General features: G+C 38.1%; 1 protein-coding gene across 1 annotated transcript; it reads right to left on the reverse strand.

The window, feature by feature from the left end:
* Positions 1-15,594: 15,594 nt before the first annotated feature.
* On the reverse strand, positions 15,595-16,272 carry LOC129230186 (DNA oxidative demethylase ALKBH2-like). Its single transcript, XM_054864588.1, has one exon. The coding sequence runs from the start codon at positions 16,270-16,272 to the stop codon at positions 15,595-15,597; it is 678 nt and encodes a 225-aa protein (XP_054720563.1).
* Positions 16,273-20,656: the final 4,384 nt, after the last annotated feature.

Raw genomic sequence — 20,656 nt, forward strand, 5'->3', positions numbered from 1 at the left:
CAAAACATCGATAGGATGGGAAATTGGACGCCAAGCAAGTTGAGACGAGTATCTGTTAAGGTTCCGGGGGAGCACCCGAGGCGGAGCCTCGCACCTCCCATGTCTGTGATTGGGTGGGATTGATCATGGCGGGGCCGGCGTTGGTTTGCCGGGTCATACAGCGGAAGGTTTTCAAGCAAGGTATTTTGGACAAGGGGGATTCTTGCAAAGAGTCTTCTGGCCAGTGATTTGGAAAAATCATGGAGGGTAGGAATGCCAATTTCCTGAATACGTTTATCCGTACGAATATACCATTCAGGGTTGATAGCATCCCTGACCATAGTGCGCTGAAAATTTTCAACTCGTGTAAAATTGGTGATTGCGGAGGTAGTCCAGATGGGAGCTTCGTATGTAATAATAGACCTAAGGCACATTTTGTAAAGGAGCAGCTTGTTATCCGAAGATTAGAGAGAAATTAGAGAGAAATTAGAGAGAAAGATGGGTAGATTACCTCGTAACCCATACTCGTGCAGGGTTTTAAGGATCCCATATCTCCAAGTACGGTCATATGCTTTTTCAATGTCAAAAAATACGCTCACGAGATGTTTTCGTTTGAGAAATGCTTCTCTTATTGATGTTTCGAGAAGCAGTAGGTTGTCTATGGTACATCTGCCGCGCCTGAATCCACTTTGATATGAAGATAGCAGATGGCAAGACTCCAAAATGTACATGAGCCTGGCGTTTACCATCCGCTCCATTACTTTGCAAAGGCAGCTTGTGAGAGCTATAGGTCTGTAACTCTCGGGTTTATCAGATTGTTTGTTTGGTTTAAGAATAGGAATTACTATTGCTTGGCTCCAGAATTTGGGGAATTTGTGCTCAGAATAAATTCTATTAAATAGTCTCAGAATATTTTCTAATGAAGACCTGCTTAGGTTTTTTAACATACTATTGTGTATTTCGTCAGGGCCAGGTGATGTGTTTTTTGATTTTTGTAAAGCAATATCTAATTCTTGAAATGTAAATTTTGTGTTGTATTGATGAAAAATGTTTGAATTAAAATCTAGAACTCTTTGTTCTTTGCGTGATTTGATAGTTAAAAATTTTTTGCAGTAGTTATTTGCAATGGAGACTTCTGCTAAATGAGTCGCCAGGCAGTTAGCCACCTCTTTGTGATCCGACAAAAGTTGACCATTTTTCTCCAGAATGGGAGCACAAGACGTATTGTAGTTGCCAGAATTTTTTTTGATTTTACCCCACACTGTCTTAGATGGGGTGGACGTCGTGATTGTGCTGACATAAGCCTGCCACGAGTCCCGCTGGCTTTTTCGTCGAATCCTCCGAGCTTCAGCACGAGCTCGTTTAAGTGCCACAAGATTTTGTGTGGTCGGATACCGTCGAAAAGTGCTCCATGCTTTTCTTTGTGCCTTATGAGCCTCCTGACAATCGAAGTTCCACCAAGGCTTAGGGAATTTGATCCTACCTTTAGTGGTTCTTGGAATTGCAACGTTCGCTGCCGTCAATATTATGTCGGTTACTCGGCTTACGGCTACATCGATATCAATATCAATCACGTCTTCAGATTTAATTTCTGCCAACTGGGTAAATGCTGCCCAATCAGCTCGATCAATGCGAAGTCGGGCTTGCTGATGCTGCTGATGGCCGCAGCGTGCAGTAGAGGTTATCTTGATCGGAAAATGGCCACTGGTGTAGAGACCACCCTCCACCTGGAAATCCCAAAGTGGCAGAAAAGAAGGTGAACATATAACGAGATCGATGGCGTGGTAAGTCTGGGTAGGAAGATGAAAATAAGTGTTTTCGCCGTTGTTAAGAATGCAAAGATCATTGTCCTCGATAAAATTCTCTATTGTTAAACCTCTACTGTTGGAGTCGGGACTCCCCCAGAGAGGATTATGGCCATTGAAATCCCCCAAGATGATGTATGGGGGAGGAAGTTGATCTACAAGTGTTTGCAATTCCACGCCTCTCAAGTCGTAAGAAGGTGGAATATATACAGAACAGATTGTAAACAGCGAGTGAAGGTGAACGCGCGCAGCTACTGCTTGCAGGGATGTGTTGATATTGAGCTGGCTAGATGCATAATCATTAGCGATTAGCAAAGCCACTCCTCCACAACGACGGTCACCTGACAAGCAGTCCTTGCGGTATATGTCGAAACCTTTCAACCTCGGTTTATCAGTGGGCGATAGGAATGTTTCTTGCAGACAGAATATGGCCGGTTGGTGATATTCGACAAGATCTTTGATGTCCGTGACATTATGCGAGTAACTCTGACAATTCCAAGAAAGAATGCTCAGGGCCATGGAGAAAAAAGGAAGGAGGAACGGCCGGAAGAAGAGGGAGCGGCTCATGAAGGAGGATGGTCCGTCCACCCTTCATCGTCGGATGGCGGAAGATCTTCAAATTCAACATCCTCGTCTTCCTCTTGGGGAGGAAGTAGTTGGGATTTAGTCAATTTGACTTTTTTGCTGGAAAGCAAAAAGTCCTCCTTTTTAAAATTATAATATTTTGGGGGCCTCTGTTTAGTGGCCGCCCCAATTTTAGCACGTGTTTGCATAATTTTTTTTTTTCAATTAGTTTTTTCGAATTTTGTGCGATTGGAATGTTTTCATTAACAGTAACAGATACAGTATTTGTTTTTTGTTTTTGTTGTTGATTTTGGTTAGTTTTCTTAAAAGGAGATTTTGGACTATTAGTTAGTTTATTTGATTTGGTTGTGTTTACGGTTTTGGGGTTAGTTGAGGTTTCAGTTTCTGCATCTGTTTGTGTGCTTGCAGATTTAAATACCTTTTTGATGGCTGCTGCATATGAAAGGCCTGTTGTAGGTGTGCGAGATTCAACCAGTTTTCTTGCGTCTGGATAGGATATTTTTTGTGTTGTTTTAATCACCTGAATTTCTTTTTCCGAGATCCATTTTAGGCATGATCTGGAGTATGAAGGATGTTCCCCCTTGCAGTTTACGCATTTATAAGTCTTAGAACATGTATTACTATCGTGACCGGGCTCTGCACACCTGGCACAGGTGTCAGTACCACGGCACGCAATTTTCGAATGTCCAAACCGCTGGCATTTGAAACACCGGAGCGGATTTGGAATATAGGGGCGAACTGGGCAAGAGAGATAGCCAGCTTTAACACGTGGAGGGAGGACGGGTGTTTTAAATGTTAGAATGATATGTTTAGTATTGATCATTTCGCCATTGCGTTTTATTGTAATCCTTTTTACTGCACTTACGTTTTGGTCCTTCATTTCCTCCAAGATTTCCTCCTCGGGTGTAAAGAGAAGGTCAGGTTCTGATATTATTCCTCGGGAAAAATTAAGGGTTTTATGTTCGGTAACAGTTACAAGATAGGATCCTATTTGTTTGACAGACATAATGGTGTGGTTTGTTTTTGATGTTTTATTTCGACGAGGAGCTCACCATTACGCAATTTTTTAACTGATTGAAATTCCCCTATTTGATTAACGAGGGCTTTGTTGATGAGAAAAGGAGATACTTTTGTTAAATTTAAATTAGGATCAGAACGTTTGATAATAAAAAATTTTGCGGTGCTATTCGATTCAGTCTGACGCTCCCCACAAGGGGGAGAAGTGTTCTTTGTGTTTATATCCATAAAAAAACCAGAGAACTAGGGGGAAAAGTGGGGTCTAGCCCCTGTGTAGCCCCCCTACACAGAGGTACGGCTGCGTACGACAGGGTTCGCCTGCTATCCCTGAAGCCTCCCGTTTGAGGCACCGACTACCCCCGGTACCACGCAGCCATAGGCACGGTTGACACACCTTGGCTTAGGGGTTTTCGTCCGCATTTGGTAAGTGTGATGAGGGAAGGAAGGGAGAAAAATCCCCTCCCGCCGACATTCTGTTTGAGCAACTGGGGGTTCACTACTCCTCCCAAGAGCTCGCCCCGAACTCACCACACCGCAAGCCCCCCCACCACGACAAGGTAAACGGACACGGGGAGGCAAAATTTCGGCCAATCTGGTATGGTAGCGTTTGGTAGTGTTGTGTTAACTTTGAGCGCGTCAAACACAAACAATACCGAATTATGGTCAGACGAGAACTTCGGTAAGGAAGTCACCTCAAGACTAAACGGAAAGAGTTCAATCAATCCAATATCGATCGTGGATGACGAGTCAGTAGTTACACGTGTAGGTGTTGGGGGAAATGCAACGTGAATTCCCATCTTTACGACAAAATTGTAGATAGCAACGCCAGTGGGAGTGTTACGTTTGCAATTCCAAAATTTGTGATGTGCATTCAGGTCACCGCAGACTATTGTGCTATGCGTCGGGCTAAAGAGCTTTTCCAGGTTACTATGACCCTTCGTCGCTTCTCTAGCACGAGCATATTTGTGGGGATGATGTAACATATAAGCGGAGAGCAGTGTAATCAGGTTAGAAACCTTAAGGAGTAATAGTTATTTGCGTGGCTTCAGTGGTGATAAGGGTGGGTGTTGGGTGGTGAAAATGGGGTATGGAGCGTTTAACATATATAGCAGTACCCCCAAAGATATGATAATTATCAGTGTTCACAGGAATACGATCATTCCTGTAAACGTTGTAGTTGGCCATCCCTGGGGATTTATCAGTGGATTTAAAATGAGTCTCCTGTATGCATATAGTATCGGGAGAATAATCAAGTACGAGTTGTCGAAGTTCAGCGACATGGCCGTGAAGCCCATTGGTATTCCACGACAAGATTGAAAACTCCCTCTTTTACTTAACTTATAGATGGAATTCTAGAACCATTTTTTGCACAAAAATCAAAAAATAACCAATTATCTCAAAAACCCCGGTATGGAATGGAGGGTTCTGAAATCGAGCTTTCTAAAATTCAGAAATTTAAAATTGAAATCACACTCCTCGTGAACCAAGATGGCCGACCTACGAAGCTCTCACTTAGGGTGAGTTTTTGTATGTTTTTAGAGCTTTTAAATTATTATTTCATAATGAAATTTTTTATAAGTGTAGTAATTACAATTATATATAATCTGTCAAGTTTTTAGACGCGTGGACTCCTTAGTTATTTTCCTAAAAATAAATGAAAATTCTCAGATCTCCGGTAAACAATCAAGATGGCCGCCAACCGGAAGTCTCACAGTGTGTTTTCAATTAATAAACATACTTTAAATTCAATATTTTTGCATGAATATTTTTCTATATGGAGGAAGTATTGCCCTTTATCACTGTGTGAAGTTTCGGAACGATCCGATCGCTGGATTATCAACCAATACGACAAGAATTTCCCTAAATATCCTTTTCATGGAAAACATCATGAAAACATGAATCAAGTCTCTTTATGGGGCAAACCTTCCTAGTTTCCCCTAACATAACAATTTGAGTACCGAGAGCCTAGATGAAAATTAACAGTCTGTCAAAAAAAAGAAAATATCATGTGACTGCGCACTGCCTAGGATAGCGGCACCAGTAACACATGCTTAAAACATCGCTCTCACGTTAACTCAATTTTCTGAGAAGTTTAATGTATTAAGACTTTTAAAACTATTTTTCTCTTATGTTACTACATCTTATATAAGGTTTAGCTGCTTTTGGATCCTTTGAATTCGCTAATTCTATTTTTATTTTTTCTTACTTTCGAAAGAAGATCCGACCCCCCCCCCCCTCTCCAGTAGCAGACACGAAAAATTCTGATGATACCCAGTAACAGGTAGGAAAGGTTGAATAATGGACAGAATTCTCCTTTTTTCTTCAAATTGTGCAAAAAATTTTTATTTTTAGATCTAAAACCTAATTAAATTCAAATGAACACGAAACACCGGCATGCCTCGTGGTGACTGTTCATTGCCTTCCACCACTGCCTTGTATAAATACCAACTGGCTCATAAAATTCACTCTGATAACACCAGATAGTTGCAACGTACTCATGGGTCGCAGCAAAATCAGTTTTACTCGCCTAAAATTCTTATTACTTAGATCCTAACTTATCACTGTATGTTACTGGTCCCTTGTCTGTTTCTGGTGCCGTTACCCTAATGCATATTTCTTAATTGTTTATTATTTGTAAAAGTAGCTAACTAAAGAAAAATGAGTAAAGCAACTGATGCCTAAGTAATACATAAAAGTCCATATATTGTAATGATAATATATTTGCGTTAACAATTTTTGTTAAATTTTTATTGCAATTATAATTGTATGCAAAATAGTATTCTTTAATAGCTGTCGTCTTCATCACATTTTGTTTTCTTGTCCAAAATGACATCTTTATAACATGAAAGCGTTTTCTATTGGAGAAAAGTGACACGACTCGGAATAGCGCTGAAATCTACGTCGTAATAAGAGTCGTCAAGTTCAAACCATATATTCATGTATTTTTTAAAGAATACATTATATATAAAAGTATAACAGGAAAAAAAAGTATTTCATTCATATTCATTGTCCTGATACACTGTTCCTCGTCCCTGCAATACCATTAAAATGTACACAGATGGCAGTGGACTCGACGACTGTGCAGGTAGTGGAGTCGTAAACTGAAAAATCTGAGCATAACTTTCCCATTAGCTTTCGTATCCCAGATTTCTCTTCTGTCTTTAAAAGTGAACTTACCGCAATTAATCTAGGCCTCGAAGCTATCTTCAACGAACGTGACTTTGAGGAACAGTCGTAGCTCCCTTCCCCACCTATACAATTGGACTCATGTTGGAGACAAACAAGCATCTCCATCCTTCACAATCTCAAACTTATCTCAAAGCTTCACCATGTTCATTATCAGTTCAGGGAGCAGAGCCCCCTAGTGAGTAAAATAATTGGAACTTAGCTGGGCCATTGTTTGTGGTTGCTTCTAGTAGGTAACACTTTCATGTAAGAACGGAAAAAAAAGGTAACAAATGGTTTCGAAATTGAAAAATATTTGCGTTCAAAGTTATGTTTTCTGGAGAATGACCCATATATATGAAATGTCAGTTTTATTTTTATCTACCTGTAGTTCTTTCACTTGTAAACTCTTCGTCACTGCTATCACTGCATAAATCTAAAGGGAGAGAAGTATTGATTTAAATTCAAACTTAAATAAATAATTTAATAAATGATTAACAAAAGGAAAAACAAAACTGATGGTAATTCATACCATATTGTACGCAAAATAGTGTAGCTTACTGTATTTGTATAAATATCTAAAGTTCCAGGAAGGTTTTTTTTTTAAGAATTTTTTTTCAAATTATATGTGAATACATTTTTTAAATTTTTCATTGGCAGCCACTGTTGTCCGTTCAACAGGAGACGGTACTTGGCTTCGCCTTCGTCAAGTGGTATCCGACAATTCTTTCTCGGAATTTTCGGAAGAATGCATATTTATTTTCATAAAAGTTTTTTAGTCACAAAAATGGCAGTTTTTTAAATTTAAGAAGAACGAAAGTAACAACAAACAAGCGAAGCCAGTGTCGTTTTCGCAGGTTTAAAATGCGCACCGAAATATAAAAAAATGTCTCATTTTTCTGTATAAAAATGTGTTTAATAATCATCCGATCGCTAAACTGAACTCTGCGTTCGAGAAAGCGGAGTGAAGTGCAATTTCATTGTGAACGCAAAATACATTATGCTTGAACAAGTGGAGATCACTAAAATGTTCAAATTAGAAGCTTAAATATATTTCATAGTATCAATTTCGTTATTTCAAAGTATACACGTAAATATATATAAATAATGCAAACACACACACTCGTGTCGTCGACACCATGCTAAATTAACGAATGTGAAAAACCGCGAATCTGGCTTTTCAAATTAAATGGCTTGCCGTAGTATTCAAAAAGGGCTACCTACAGGTTTTAACGATAGATAGGTCCAACGATAGTTTTAAGTGATTTATAAAAATTGAAACATTGAAAATAACTAAACACGTCAGGTGTAAAAAAATATTTTTTCTGCTCTCCTGAAAAGTGCCAATTTTCACATTCGTTAGTTTCACATGGTGCCGACGATATATATATATATATATATATATATATATATATATATATATATATATATATATATATATATATATATATACATATATATATATATATATATATATATATACATATATATATATATATGTTTTTACATCAGTGGCGTACTTAGCATGGGTGGCACTCAGGTGGTTTTTGTGGTGTTAATTCCCTCCCCCTCCCCTCCCCAAATTTTAAGAGAACATAATGTACAAAGACAAATAAAAACAATAAACGATTTTTATGTAACTTGCCTTCGATGCTTATGTGCGTTGAGAGCTCAAAAAAGTAAGGATGTGTGTGAAATTGTTGGCCTCTGAATAATGTCAAATGTATCTCAAACAAAGAACGATTATGGTTTTCAGGAATTTGGTATAAGTGGAAGCTACTACTAGGTCAAAGATATACAACTTGAACCTCACCCTGAGTATAGTATTTACTCCACGTTGTGGGGTAGATTTGGGGGGGGGGGGAGTCCGTAGGATTCCCCTTGCATAAAATTTTCAAGCTTGTAGTCCTAAAAATGCATTTTGGTTTCATATTTTCCAAAAAATTACGATTCCGCTTTGGATGTCACGTCCCCCCCCCCCACCCAATGAGTGACACTCGGGATGGACCGCCCCCCGTAGCGATGCTACTGTACATATATATAATTGTGCATGAATAGTATAATAGTATTTAAAAAATAAGAATTACAAACATAGTAGTAAACATGTGTCATTCAAACAAAAAGTTTAAAGTTTCATGCACGTTGTTAAAACACTTAGAAATTGAAGAAGGTAATTTTTTTTTTTTAATCTATCTCCTCCAGCGTCTTTCCCATCTGTGAGGGGAGTTTTCCTTGTTCCAAAGACAGAAATATCTTTGATAATTTTGCTGTCTCCATCACTTCATCTGGTAGTCTGTAATATTCTCGGTGAATATTTATGTTATGCCCCATGAATTTTGCTAGGCAATCTAACTCATGGCTCTTAAGGTTTAATATTTGAGATAGTGATGCCACATGTTTTCTAAGTTTTGTGGATCTTATTAGCTTAGGGAATTTAGCTCCACAATCCTCTGAAAACTTTGCGAGGCAATCACTACCTCGGTAATACAGAAGTGATCCTCGATCGGAAACAGCGAAGAGGTACTCATTTTCGTCCGCCACTCCCACTTCTTTCCTTAACTTGATCAGTAACTCAATATTTTTAAAAACAGAGGGCAATAAAAGTACGGGAACAATTCGATCTCCCTTTCCCAAAATTTCCATTCTGGTAAAAAGCTTGCATAAAGCTTGTTCCTTTTCGGGAAGCTCCTTTATTATGTCGGAGTCCTCTCCTGCTTTTAATGTGCACTTGAAATCTGTTAATTTAATTCTTGAAACTTCCCCAGCTCTTCTTCTGTTAAAAATTATTACTTGGGTTAAAATTATCTTTGCCATTGCTTTCCAAGCAACAGCTAGTTGCTCTGGAGTAGTTTTAAGGTCTTGGAGAATTTCAAAATTTTTTTCGGAATTATGCTTTAAATAATTATTTAATAAAATTATATCATCACTTATGGGAAGAAGTTTTGGCTTATTTTTTCTCATAGATAGTTGATCGCGCTTAACTTGTGCTCCTATTTCCGAAAAAAAAAAACTTAAGTTGTGTAGTTTCAAAAATCTTTCTATTTCATCTACTTTACTTTGATTATTATTTCTTAGGGCTTCTGTTAGTATTATATTGGCTATTGATTTAAGGAGTAACCCTAATTTCCTAGCTAATTCTGGAGTGCCGTACTCGTTCCTTTCTTCATTAAACTTTGAGAGAATTTTCAGGGCTTTTAATAGCTGGTCGTAGTTTTTGGGATGGAGAATATCTTCGATAAAAATATTTTTCTCTCCGGCAACTTCTCGATATGATAGTACAAGTCTAGCGACTTCTCTTGCGTTGTTTCGTATTTCTTGTCTTCTGTGATCTCGATTGCCACCTTTTTTTGGTACATTTTTTTAATGAACTTGCATATCATAACGTCGCTTTTTGCAACGTTGGTGGTTTTATCAAGTTTCATTGATGTTAATATATCATTAATATTTGCGTCTATGTGTTCAGGGGTGGGCAATAGTGCCTTCCCCCTCTGAACTACTCTTGAGTACTTCTGTTTTGCGTCACTTGAATGAGGGCACTTATGCTTCCACAGCTCTCTTTTAGAATAATATCCATAGCAGGAGCTACATGGAACATAGTTCTCATAAGAGGAATTATTGTCCTGCGGTCGGTAAACGACCAAAAACTGTCCTTCCCCTTTTTTCACTACATCACAATTATTTTTAAAGTTCCCTATATTTCTAAGTTTTGTTAGAAGGTTTTTTTTTTCAATGAGTTTTTTCTCCGAGTGAAGAAGTGAAATTTTTTTTACTTCTTCCTCTTCCTGGTGTGCAGTTTCAAAATGTCTAGGAAGTTTGGAATATTTGTTTCCACAAAACAGGCAAACATGTTTTTTGTCCCATTTTCGTTTCGTTTCGTTGTTAGTTCCTACCACTACAATTTTGTCTTGAAAATCTGATTGGGGAACCGCGTTTTCTTCAATTTCGCTGAAGTTTTCATAGTCAGAATACGGCTCAAAATCGGAGCTTTCTGAACCAGATTCATTTGTTTTTTTTCCCTTCCCTTCCATGTCCGAGTCCTTTCCAGTTTCTCTTTTTTTGTTAGTTTTTGATGTTGCAGTACTTATTTTTTCCCCCTCTTCATCCACGCTCTTCTTAGCTTCGTTATGTCTCAAATTATACTTTTCAGCTTGTGTTTCTATTTTGTCGTTTTCATGATCTACTGCACATTTTTTCTCTTCACTGCGCTCTTCTTCCGTCTTCTTGCAGTTAGTCTTTTCTACCATCATTTCGTGATTTTTTTTTACCTTCTCCACTATTTTTTTAACTGCAATTTGTGCTGAGTGACGTTCTCTTTTTGATCTACCTTCTTTTTCTGGTATATTTTGTACCGGCTTGGTCTTAACTGAAAAAGAGGATTGATAGTTTGATTAAAATTTCAATAATTTTAGCTGTACAAAATAATTTTGAACATAAGAATGTTTTAAAAATTGTAGTAGACTAGCGCACATAGTCACATATGGCAGTTTGCTCGTCCACGTTATGGTAATTTGCTCGGTAAAATGTTCTTAAAATTCGAATAAAAAGAAACAAAATCGAATTTTCTTACAACCGCTTCGAGGTGCTCAGCACTATGCTACGAATAAGGTTTGTGCCAAATTTCCTTAAGTTCGGCCTTAACGAAAATCGGCCGAACCTTCTAGGCGCTATGCGCGTAACAGAGATCCAGAGACTTATGTTGATTAATAACATGAAAACGAAGACGTGAGTTCACACACGGCCCTTTTGACACTTCACACACGTGTTCGTAAGCACCGGAAAACGAGGACATTTTTAAATTTTAATAAAAAACAATTTTTTACCATAAGACTGATCCCCTGATAGCGAAAACACCGTTAGTTCAAACCGAGGACGTCCTCGGTTTGCGGTGCGTCCTCGCTTTGAAGGTGTGTAAACATGTTCAGGTCCTCGCTTTCCACCATCCGCGGACACACACGCACACACACACACACACACACACACACACACATCTATAAAACTTTGCCAATTATCATTTGTGTTTTCCTTCCATGCATAATCAGTCGTGATTAAATTAGCTTTGCTGTCAAATTATGATTCATTGAATTCACTCATCACAATTCAAAACTGAAATTGATTATTTCTAATCATGTAAAATGTTTTTAAGATTTTTATTTCTACTAATAAAAATAAAATCAAAGATTTTTTTCCCCCTAAAACTTATAAAAAATATCATTTTTCAAAAACGCTACTTTTCTTTTCTGACAGTAAGAAAAGAGTTGAACAATTGCAGAGGGGTAGGATTTTCTTCAACAGGACTTGTCATACCTAGAAAAAGTCACTCGCTTTGTTAAACGTTTCCCCCATCCTATTCAAAGCGAAGGGCAAAAATTCGTTCATTCTACAAAATTGTTCTGAAATAAAGAAAACAATCGCGTGTTCATGTTTCGATCATTATTTTGTGATTCCATCTGAAATAAAGAAAATTCGTTCATTCTACAAAATTGTTCTGAAATAAAGAAAACAATCGCGTGTTCATGTTTCGATCATTATTTTGGGATTCCATCTGAAATAAAGAAAATTCATTCATTCTACAAAATTGTTCTGAAATAATGAAATCAATCATGTTTTCATGTTTTGATCATTATTCTTTTTTTTTTCCTACTGCAATAAAAGATCGCTTTATGCAATTTAACTGAAAAACCCTTACATTATATTCATCAAAAATAAATAATTGATATATCAAACTTTTTTTTTTTTCCTTCTACGATAAATAAAACACTCTCGCGTTCATGTTTTCTTTACTAATAATAAAGCAGTAAGTCTCTCTGTCCGGAGGATGTCTGTAGGATGTCTGTAGGATGTCCGTAGGATGTCCGTAGGATGTCTGTGACGCGCATAGCGCTTAAACCGTTCGGCCGATTTTCATGAAATTTGGCACAAAGTTAGTATGTAGCATGGGGGTGTGCACCTCGAAGCGATTTTTCGAAAATTCGATGTGGTTCTTTTTTTATTCAAATTTTAAGAAAAAAAACTATCAAATTACGAAATTATCATAACGTGGAATCGTAACATGGGCACAAGCCAATTGGCGAGATACGAAATTATCATAACGTGGAACTGTAACGTCGGTACAAGCCAATTGGCGAGAAAATTCACCATACATCATTTGTAAATATACAAGCGAACCAAAAGACCTTTAATTTTTCTATTACGGGCGAAGCCGTGCGGGTGCCACTAGTTGATTATAATTGTGTTCACATTTCCATCATAAATATTAAATTTGATAATTAAAAATAAAATTAACCTTCTCAAGTTCTCAAATTAATTTTAATTAAAAATATTAAAAAAATTTGCTGTTTATACAATATATTAACTAATATTCATTAAAAACTATTTACAATATGGAAAAAAATAATAATGCAATATGGGAAAAATGATGTTTAATAATAATTCATTAAAAAAACTATTTACAATATGGGAAAAAAATCATACAACGTGGAAAAAATAATATATAATATCTTATAATAACAACATTTTTAAAATAAACGATAATTGTAATTATCGTAATATGATTCTATCTATGAAATGTAAATATGCCGTATGATACACAAAGTGCGCATGCTCATATTCACACTCTCCAAGTTCAAATCACTTAATCATACGAATCATTCGCCGTGTGCTGAATGTAATCAAATAACACTTGCACATTTTTTTCATGTATGCAATATATTGGTGATAGTCCCCACTAAATTCATGTCTGCACATCGGGCATGTGGGATTCGTCACACCCCAAAGTAATAAACACGAATCGTGGATGATATGCCCACATTCTAACTTAGTGTATGTCTGACCATCATGCTCCAGGCTTACACTGCAGCAGTCATTCTCATCACTGCATACATATCTCATGTGGTTCTCACAATAGTTTCCAGCATTGGATTCATCTTGAACTGTTCCAATTTTCCAAATAATGTAATCCATCTTACTTAATACGTTAGTAATTCTATCGAAGCAGGAACGATCAGTAATATTTGCTGCTTCAACGCAAACATCAATAAAAAGTTGATATACACTCTCCATGGTAGATGCAAAATTTTTCCCTCTCTCACTACAACACCTTGCACACTCAAACATAAAATCTTCTTTCCCAAAGCATAGGGATAAATCCTACATTGCGAACTGGTTTCGTATCTCATAGATAAGAAAAGAGTGACAATTAGTGAATCACTCTCTCCCAGTCATACAACAACAAACTTCGCTCATCTCCCCACCCCCCTCGTCGAAAAATCTCAACCCCTTTCACTATCAGTAAAGGAGTTCACGCTTCAATGAATTCTCTTTGAAACTTCTGTATTTTTCTAACTAAAATTTCTACGTCTCGTGATATATATATTTTTTAAAAAGAAATCCGACATATTATATACTGCATTCCAAAAATAAATATTTTAACACAATTATTTCCAAAAAAAAATTTTACTTTGCAGTCGTTCCAATAAATTAGAAATGTTAAAGTTCATTCTAAACGATATTTGTAGTTAATGCATATAAAAATAATTATAGTGTGAATTGAGTGAAGTTATTCGAGTTAAGAAAAATAAGTATGATAAGAAGTGAATAAGTTTACACATCTAACATCTGTGAAAATAGTAAATCACCAATGATTATGTAAAATGATAATGAAAAAAAAAAGAATTAATTGTAATGAATAACTAAAATTAATTACTAAATTGATGAATTTAATTAAACTCTCGATGCAAAACATTGATAGTGTGACGAATAAATGAAAGCGTAATAAATGCATGAAAATACTAAAATGAAAATGTAAACGATTAATAATGTCGTTAAAATCTAACTCATGAAAATGTATAAATCATATTGAATATTAAAGCTAATTGATCTAACTTGTTGAATCATGCGTAGTGTCATTTAATACATGCAAAATGAAAACATGGAAATTAAACTAAAAATACATTTATTTAAATAGACACATACAATTACTAAAAATAAAAAAATATATACAAAAAAGTACTCACAAATCGAACATTCTGGATTTCAAATATTCTATGGTGAGTCCATCAATTTGCGAATCGTTCAAATGAACAGTCTTTGAAATTTTAATACACAGTTCAAAAAAGTTCATACTGATGAAAATAAATTCGTTTTCGCATAATAGGGTATATTTCTCTTTTACTGTTAACGACATGCATTCATGTCTTCTTTCCGAGGGATGATCTACCTTACATCCACCACACTCAAAGTTTTTTAATACTGTTCTACGCATTTCTTCAATGAAGCAATCGTGCACAAGTTCAGATGCTTCAACTTCATCAATCATTGGAGCTTGAATCTTTTTTCGTTCAACACGAACCATTTCGCGAAATATGATGAAAATTACACGGAGGACCTCTCCTAGAATAGTGTCATCTTCTTTCAAAATTTTTCTAACATCGTCACGGAGTAAAATCGGATTCTTTTTTAGTACCAATTTGTTATCGTCGTTCTCCAGTTGGTATACTTCACACAGCTTTTCTCTAGTAATAACTACGGCATCCGTTCCAACCACAAAGTTGCTGCTCGCATAGTGAGAATTAAAGTCTCACATTTTTGTTAAAAAATGTAGCCAACTTAATGGATAAAAATTTACCTCTGCATTCGGTACAACGCTTTTTAACTGAATTATAATTTTCCCACTTTCAGATAAGCACACATTGATGTTAAGATCTGTAGGAAGAGTCCGAACGTTTTTCTCTTCACAGTGGGTGTTCTGAAACAATTTCTCGAACCAGTCCTCACTAGGGAGTACGGAATCTTCGTCGTCAACACTATGGAGGGAAACAATTGAGGAGGGGTCAGCTGACACGTTACGAGCGCAGTCGCTTGACAAAGTCTCTTTCAATTCAATGTGCAGCTTGAGAATGCGCGGCTTGAGACAAAGAGGTGGAAGCTCTTGTTCAAAAAATTCCATGGAGGGTTCACGCGATCTTGCACGCTTTCGCGGGGGCTCTTCAGATCCGTTGGGTGTTGACACATCCACTTCTTCGCGTTTCTCGTCGTTGACGGGGCGCTATTGTTGAAGTGAATCGTGTTGAGGGAGCGGGTCGGAAAGGGCGCTCATCTCAGGCTGTGGGGATACGTCAGGTGTAGACTGCAGGGGGTCCAGCTGTTCTTCGGGTGCACTGTAGCGGAAGGAGACACTCACCCGCGATTCTTTAATGGTTCTATCAGGTCGGATTCCATGGTAGTAGAGATCATTCGTCGGCAGCATCATCTGGTACAAGTCACCATGTCCACTGTTAATCCACTGGCTAGGATATCCGCTGCGTGTAAAAGTCACTCTTCTTGAGGCTCCGAAAGCAATCGTTGTCACTCCGACACTTTTGTCGATAGATGATTCAGAGTCTTTATGCATTCCGATCGCACACGATCCGTCTTTGTAGAAGTTCACTAATGCATAGTTGAAACACTTTCCAGTTGCAGCTTCCACGTCCTGTTTCATTTGTAGCATCATCGGCGTCCAAGGATGGGCTAGGTTTGATGTCCCTGAATATCTATAATTCACACCATCATCTCCAAACGCATATGACTTACGTTTTGGAGTATATGATCGTCCATAAACAATAACATTAATGTCCTCGAACGGGATTTCAAGCAGTTCCCGTAAAATGTCATCAGCCTCGCTCGCACTGTAGAATTTTTCGATTATGTGAACATTCAACTCGTTCGCATTTAGTGAGTAATTCATGCTTGATGAGAGAGAGCAACTGAACACTACAAAAATCTGAGCGAGAATGAAAGTTTTATCTAGATAACAACCTCACTTGCGGTCGTGGCGCTGCAATCGAGCTGATTAATAATCACATGATAGTTAATCATTAACCACACATGTCCAGTGGAATGGATGTCGCTTATCAGATGATATCATGATTCGAATGTTCGCGAGTGATGATTCACATGCGCGTGATTACACTGAGGTCGAAAGGTGGAATCATATGATTCAGCTTTGATATCGGATTTTGCACACGACACACTCTAAACCTAAACTAATTTTGATCGATAAGGTGAGATCATTAAGTTCGACGTCATATCTAGAATCTTAAATGCGGAATAGTGTGGAAGTTGGAGTTGTAACTCATGGTAAAGTTTCTACTTCTCTAGTGAACTCTTGTCCCACAACGCAGGATCAAAATCGTCCTATATTTCCTACTAGTGGTACCCGCACGGCTTCGCCCGTAATAGCAAATTAAAAGGTCTTTTGGTTCGCCTGCATATTTACAAATGATGCGTAGTGAATTTTCTCGCCAATTGGCTTGTGCCCATGTTACGGTTCCACGTTATGATAATTTCGTAATTTATTCGTCCATCTTATGATATTTTTTTCTTAAAATTGGAATAGAAAAAGAACAAAATCGAATTTTCGAAAAATCGCTTCGAGGTGCACACCCCCACGCTACATACTAACTTTGTGCCAAATTTCATGAAAATCGGCCGATCGGTCTAGGCGCTATGCGCGTCACAGACATCCTACAGACATCCTACAGATATCCTACAGACATCCAGACATCCTCCGGACAGAGAGACTTTCAGCTTTATTATTAGTAAAGATAAATCCTTGCGGTAAAGTTTAGTATTTATAGGACTTCGGATTTACTTCGAATCTACTCCCGTCCTGTGACGGCGAAGAAGCTGGCGGAGCGTCAACGTCATTGCTTATAGTTGAATCTGATCCTGCCAATTTCACCGTGGAATATTTTATTGCCAAATGTCTCCTGACTTTGCGTCAATTTAAGGATTAAAGCGTTCGCAAAAAACCTACGCCCTCTTGTGCCTAGTGTCCTATATATCGGTCCGTAATATTATAAAAAATTTCAATGTGGAATTTTGTAAATGGGGACAAATTATAGGGAGCCAACTGGCACCACCTTTAAAGTGATGTTTTACCGCTTTGTATAGTTAAATCAGTACCGTCACCTCCGGTTTTGTAGGTGTTAATTTCGGGAAAAGGATTCAAGATCTGTGAAAAACGGCGCGCCTCCCTTTTAATAAATACCCGGGTTCTTTTAGAAGCTCTTTTGAAATATCGTTGGAGCTTCTGAAAGCTGAAGCCACAAAAGATGAAAAAGTAAATAAGTGTAGAAAGTGAAACTAAAGGTGCAAAATCTAGGATGTCAATCGTGGAAGACAATTACTGCTCCATGACCAGATCGTGGCAGTATTCTTGTTAATATTGAAGTTCTTTAGTGTCCTTTTGCCTTCCGTTGTCCGGCTTCTGATGAATTTAATATTTTCGAACTCCGGGGTACCAGCAGTTTTTCGTTTTCCATAAGCCCTTTATCCAATGAAATACAAAAAAAGAAGAATTGAAGAAAGGTAGTTTGTTAAGGTAATGTTTTTAGAGGTAGATAAATTTATTAAAGTAATAATATATATGTCTGTTGCCCGAATGAAAAGTGGACACGTGCAATAACTTTCAAATACAGTCCAACCCCGCTATAGCAAACCCGAGATATAGCGTTCCCACGGCTGTAGCGAACCTTTTAAATGTTCCGAACTAAACTCCTATGTCATTTTTGCAATATCAGACTCCTATAACGATTCTCTAAGGCTAGAGAATCGGTTATAACGGTCCAAATTATCTAAAATTTCTAGCTATTCATCATTTGGAGAAAAAGTGAGTAAGAAATCCTATCATCTCACCAAAGCCTTTCGATTGTCATTATTCATACTTGACTTTAAGTGTGTTTTTATTAATTTGAACATATCCTTTCACACCTGTAGACTTTACTAAGCTTTACAAATTGCACACAATACATATTATACTCTAGAAAAACTTCGTATTCACATTAGGCATTCCTTCTCCTACCCCCCCGTGTCCGTTTACCTTGTCGTGGTGGGGGGGCTTGCGGTGTGGTGAGTTCGGGGCGAGCTCTTGGGAGGAGTAGTGAACCCCCAGTTGCTCAAACAGAATATCGGCGGGAGGGGATTTTTTTTCCCTTCCTTCCCTCATCACACTTACCAAATGCGGACGAAAACCCCTAAGCCAAGGTGTGTCAACCGTGCCTATGGCTGCGTGGTACCGGGGGTAGTCGGTGCCTCAAACGGGAGGCTTCAGGGATAGCAGGCGAACCCTGTCGTACGCAGCCTTACCTCTGTGTAGGGGGGCTACACAGGGGCTAGACCCCACTTTTCCCCCTAGTTCTCTGGTTTTTTTATGGATATAAACACAAAGAACACTTCTCCCCCTTGTGGGGAGCGTCAGACTGAATCGAATAGCACCGCAAAATTTTTTATTATCAAACGTTCTGATCCTAATTTAAATTTAACAAAAGTATCTCCTTTTCTCATCAACAAAGCCCTCGTTAATCAAATAGGTGAATTTCAATCAGTTAAAAAATTGCGTAATGCCGAGCTCCTCGTCGAAATAAAACATCAAAAACAAACCACATCCATTATGTCTATCAAACAAATAGGATCCTATCTTGTAACTGTTACCGAACATAAAACCCTTAATTTTTCCCGAGGAATAATATCAGAACCTGACCTTCTCTTTACACCCGAGGAGGAAATATTGGAGGAAATGAAGGACCAAAACGTAAGTGCAGTAAAAAGGATTACAATAAAACGCAATGGCGAAATGATCAATACTAAACATATTATTCTAACATTCAAAACACCCGTCCTCCCCCCACGTGTTAAAGCTGGCTATCTCTCTTGCCCAGTTCGCCCCTATATTCCAAATCCGCTCCGGTGTTTCAAATGCCAGCGGTTTGGACATTCGAAAATTGCGTGCCGTGGTACTGACACCTGTGCCAGGTGTGCAGAGCCCGGTCACGATAGTAATACATGTTCTAAGACCTATAAATGCGTAAACTGCAAGGGGGAACATCCTTCATACTCCAGATCATGCCTAAAATGGATCTCAGAAAAAGAAATTCAGGTGATTAAAACAACACAAAAAATATCCTATCCAGACGCAAGAAAACTGGTTGAATCTCGCACACCTACAACAGGCCTTTCATATGCAGCAGCCATCAAAAAGGTATTTAAATCTGCAAGCACACAAACAGATGCAGAAACTGAAACCTCAACTAATCCCAAAACCGTAAACACAACCAAATCAAATAAACAAACTAATAGTCCAAAATCTTCTTTTAAGAAAACTAACCAAAATCAACAACAAAAACAAAAAACAAATACTGTATCTGTTGCTCTTAACGAAAACATTCCAATCGCACAAAATTCGAAAAAACTAATTGAAAAAAAGAAAATTATGCAAACACGTGCTAAAATTGGGGTGGCCACTAAACAGAGGCCCCCAAAATATTATAATTTTAAAAAGGAGGACTTTTTGCTTTCCAGCAAAAAAGTCAAATTGACTAAATCCCAACTACTTCCTCCCCAAGAGGAAGACGAGGATGTTGAATTTGAAGATCTTCCGCCATCCGACGATGAAGGGTGGACGGACCATCCTCCTTCATGAGCCGCTCCCTCTTCTTCCGGCCGTTCCTCCTTCCTTTTTTCTCCATGGCCCTGAGCATTCTTTCTTGGAATTGTCAGAGTTACTCGCATAATGTCACGGACATAAAAGATCTTGTCGAATTTCACCAACCGGCCATATTCTGTCTGCAAGAAACATTCCTATCGCCCACTGATAAACCGAGGTTGAAAGGTTTTGACATATACCGCAAGGACTGCTTGTCAGGTGACCGTCGTTGTGGAGGAGTGGCTTTGCTAATCGCTAATGATTATGCATCCAGCCAGCTCAATATCAACACATCCCTGCAAGCAGTAGCTGCGCGCGTTCACCTTCACTCGCTGTTTACAATTTGTACTGTATATATTCCACCTTCTTACGACCTGAGAGGCGTGGAATTGCAAACACTTGTAGATCAACTTCCTCCCCCATACATCATCTTGGGGGATTTCAATGGCCATAATCCTCTCTGGGGGAGTCCCGACTCGAACAGTAGAGGTTTAACAATAGAGAATTTTATCGAAGACAATGATCTTTGCATTCTTAACAACGGCGAAAACACTTATTTTCATCTTCCTACCCAGACTTACCACGCCATCGATCTCGTTATATGTTCACCTTCTTTTCTGCCACTTTGGGATTTCCAGGTGGAGGG

Source organism: Uloborus diversus, chromosome 9 (assembly GCF_026930045.1).
Source record: "Uloborus diversus isolate 005 chromosome 9, Udiv.v.3.1, whole genome shotgun sequence".
NCBI classification, from domain to species: Eukaryota; Metazoa; Arthropoda; class Arachnida; order Araneae; family Uloboridae; genus Uloborus; species Uloborus diversus.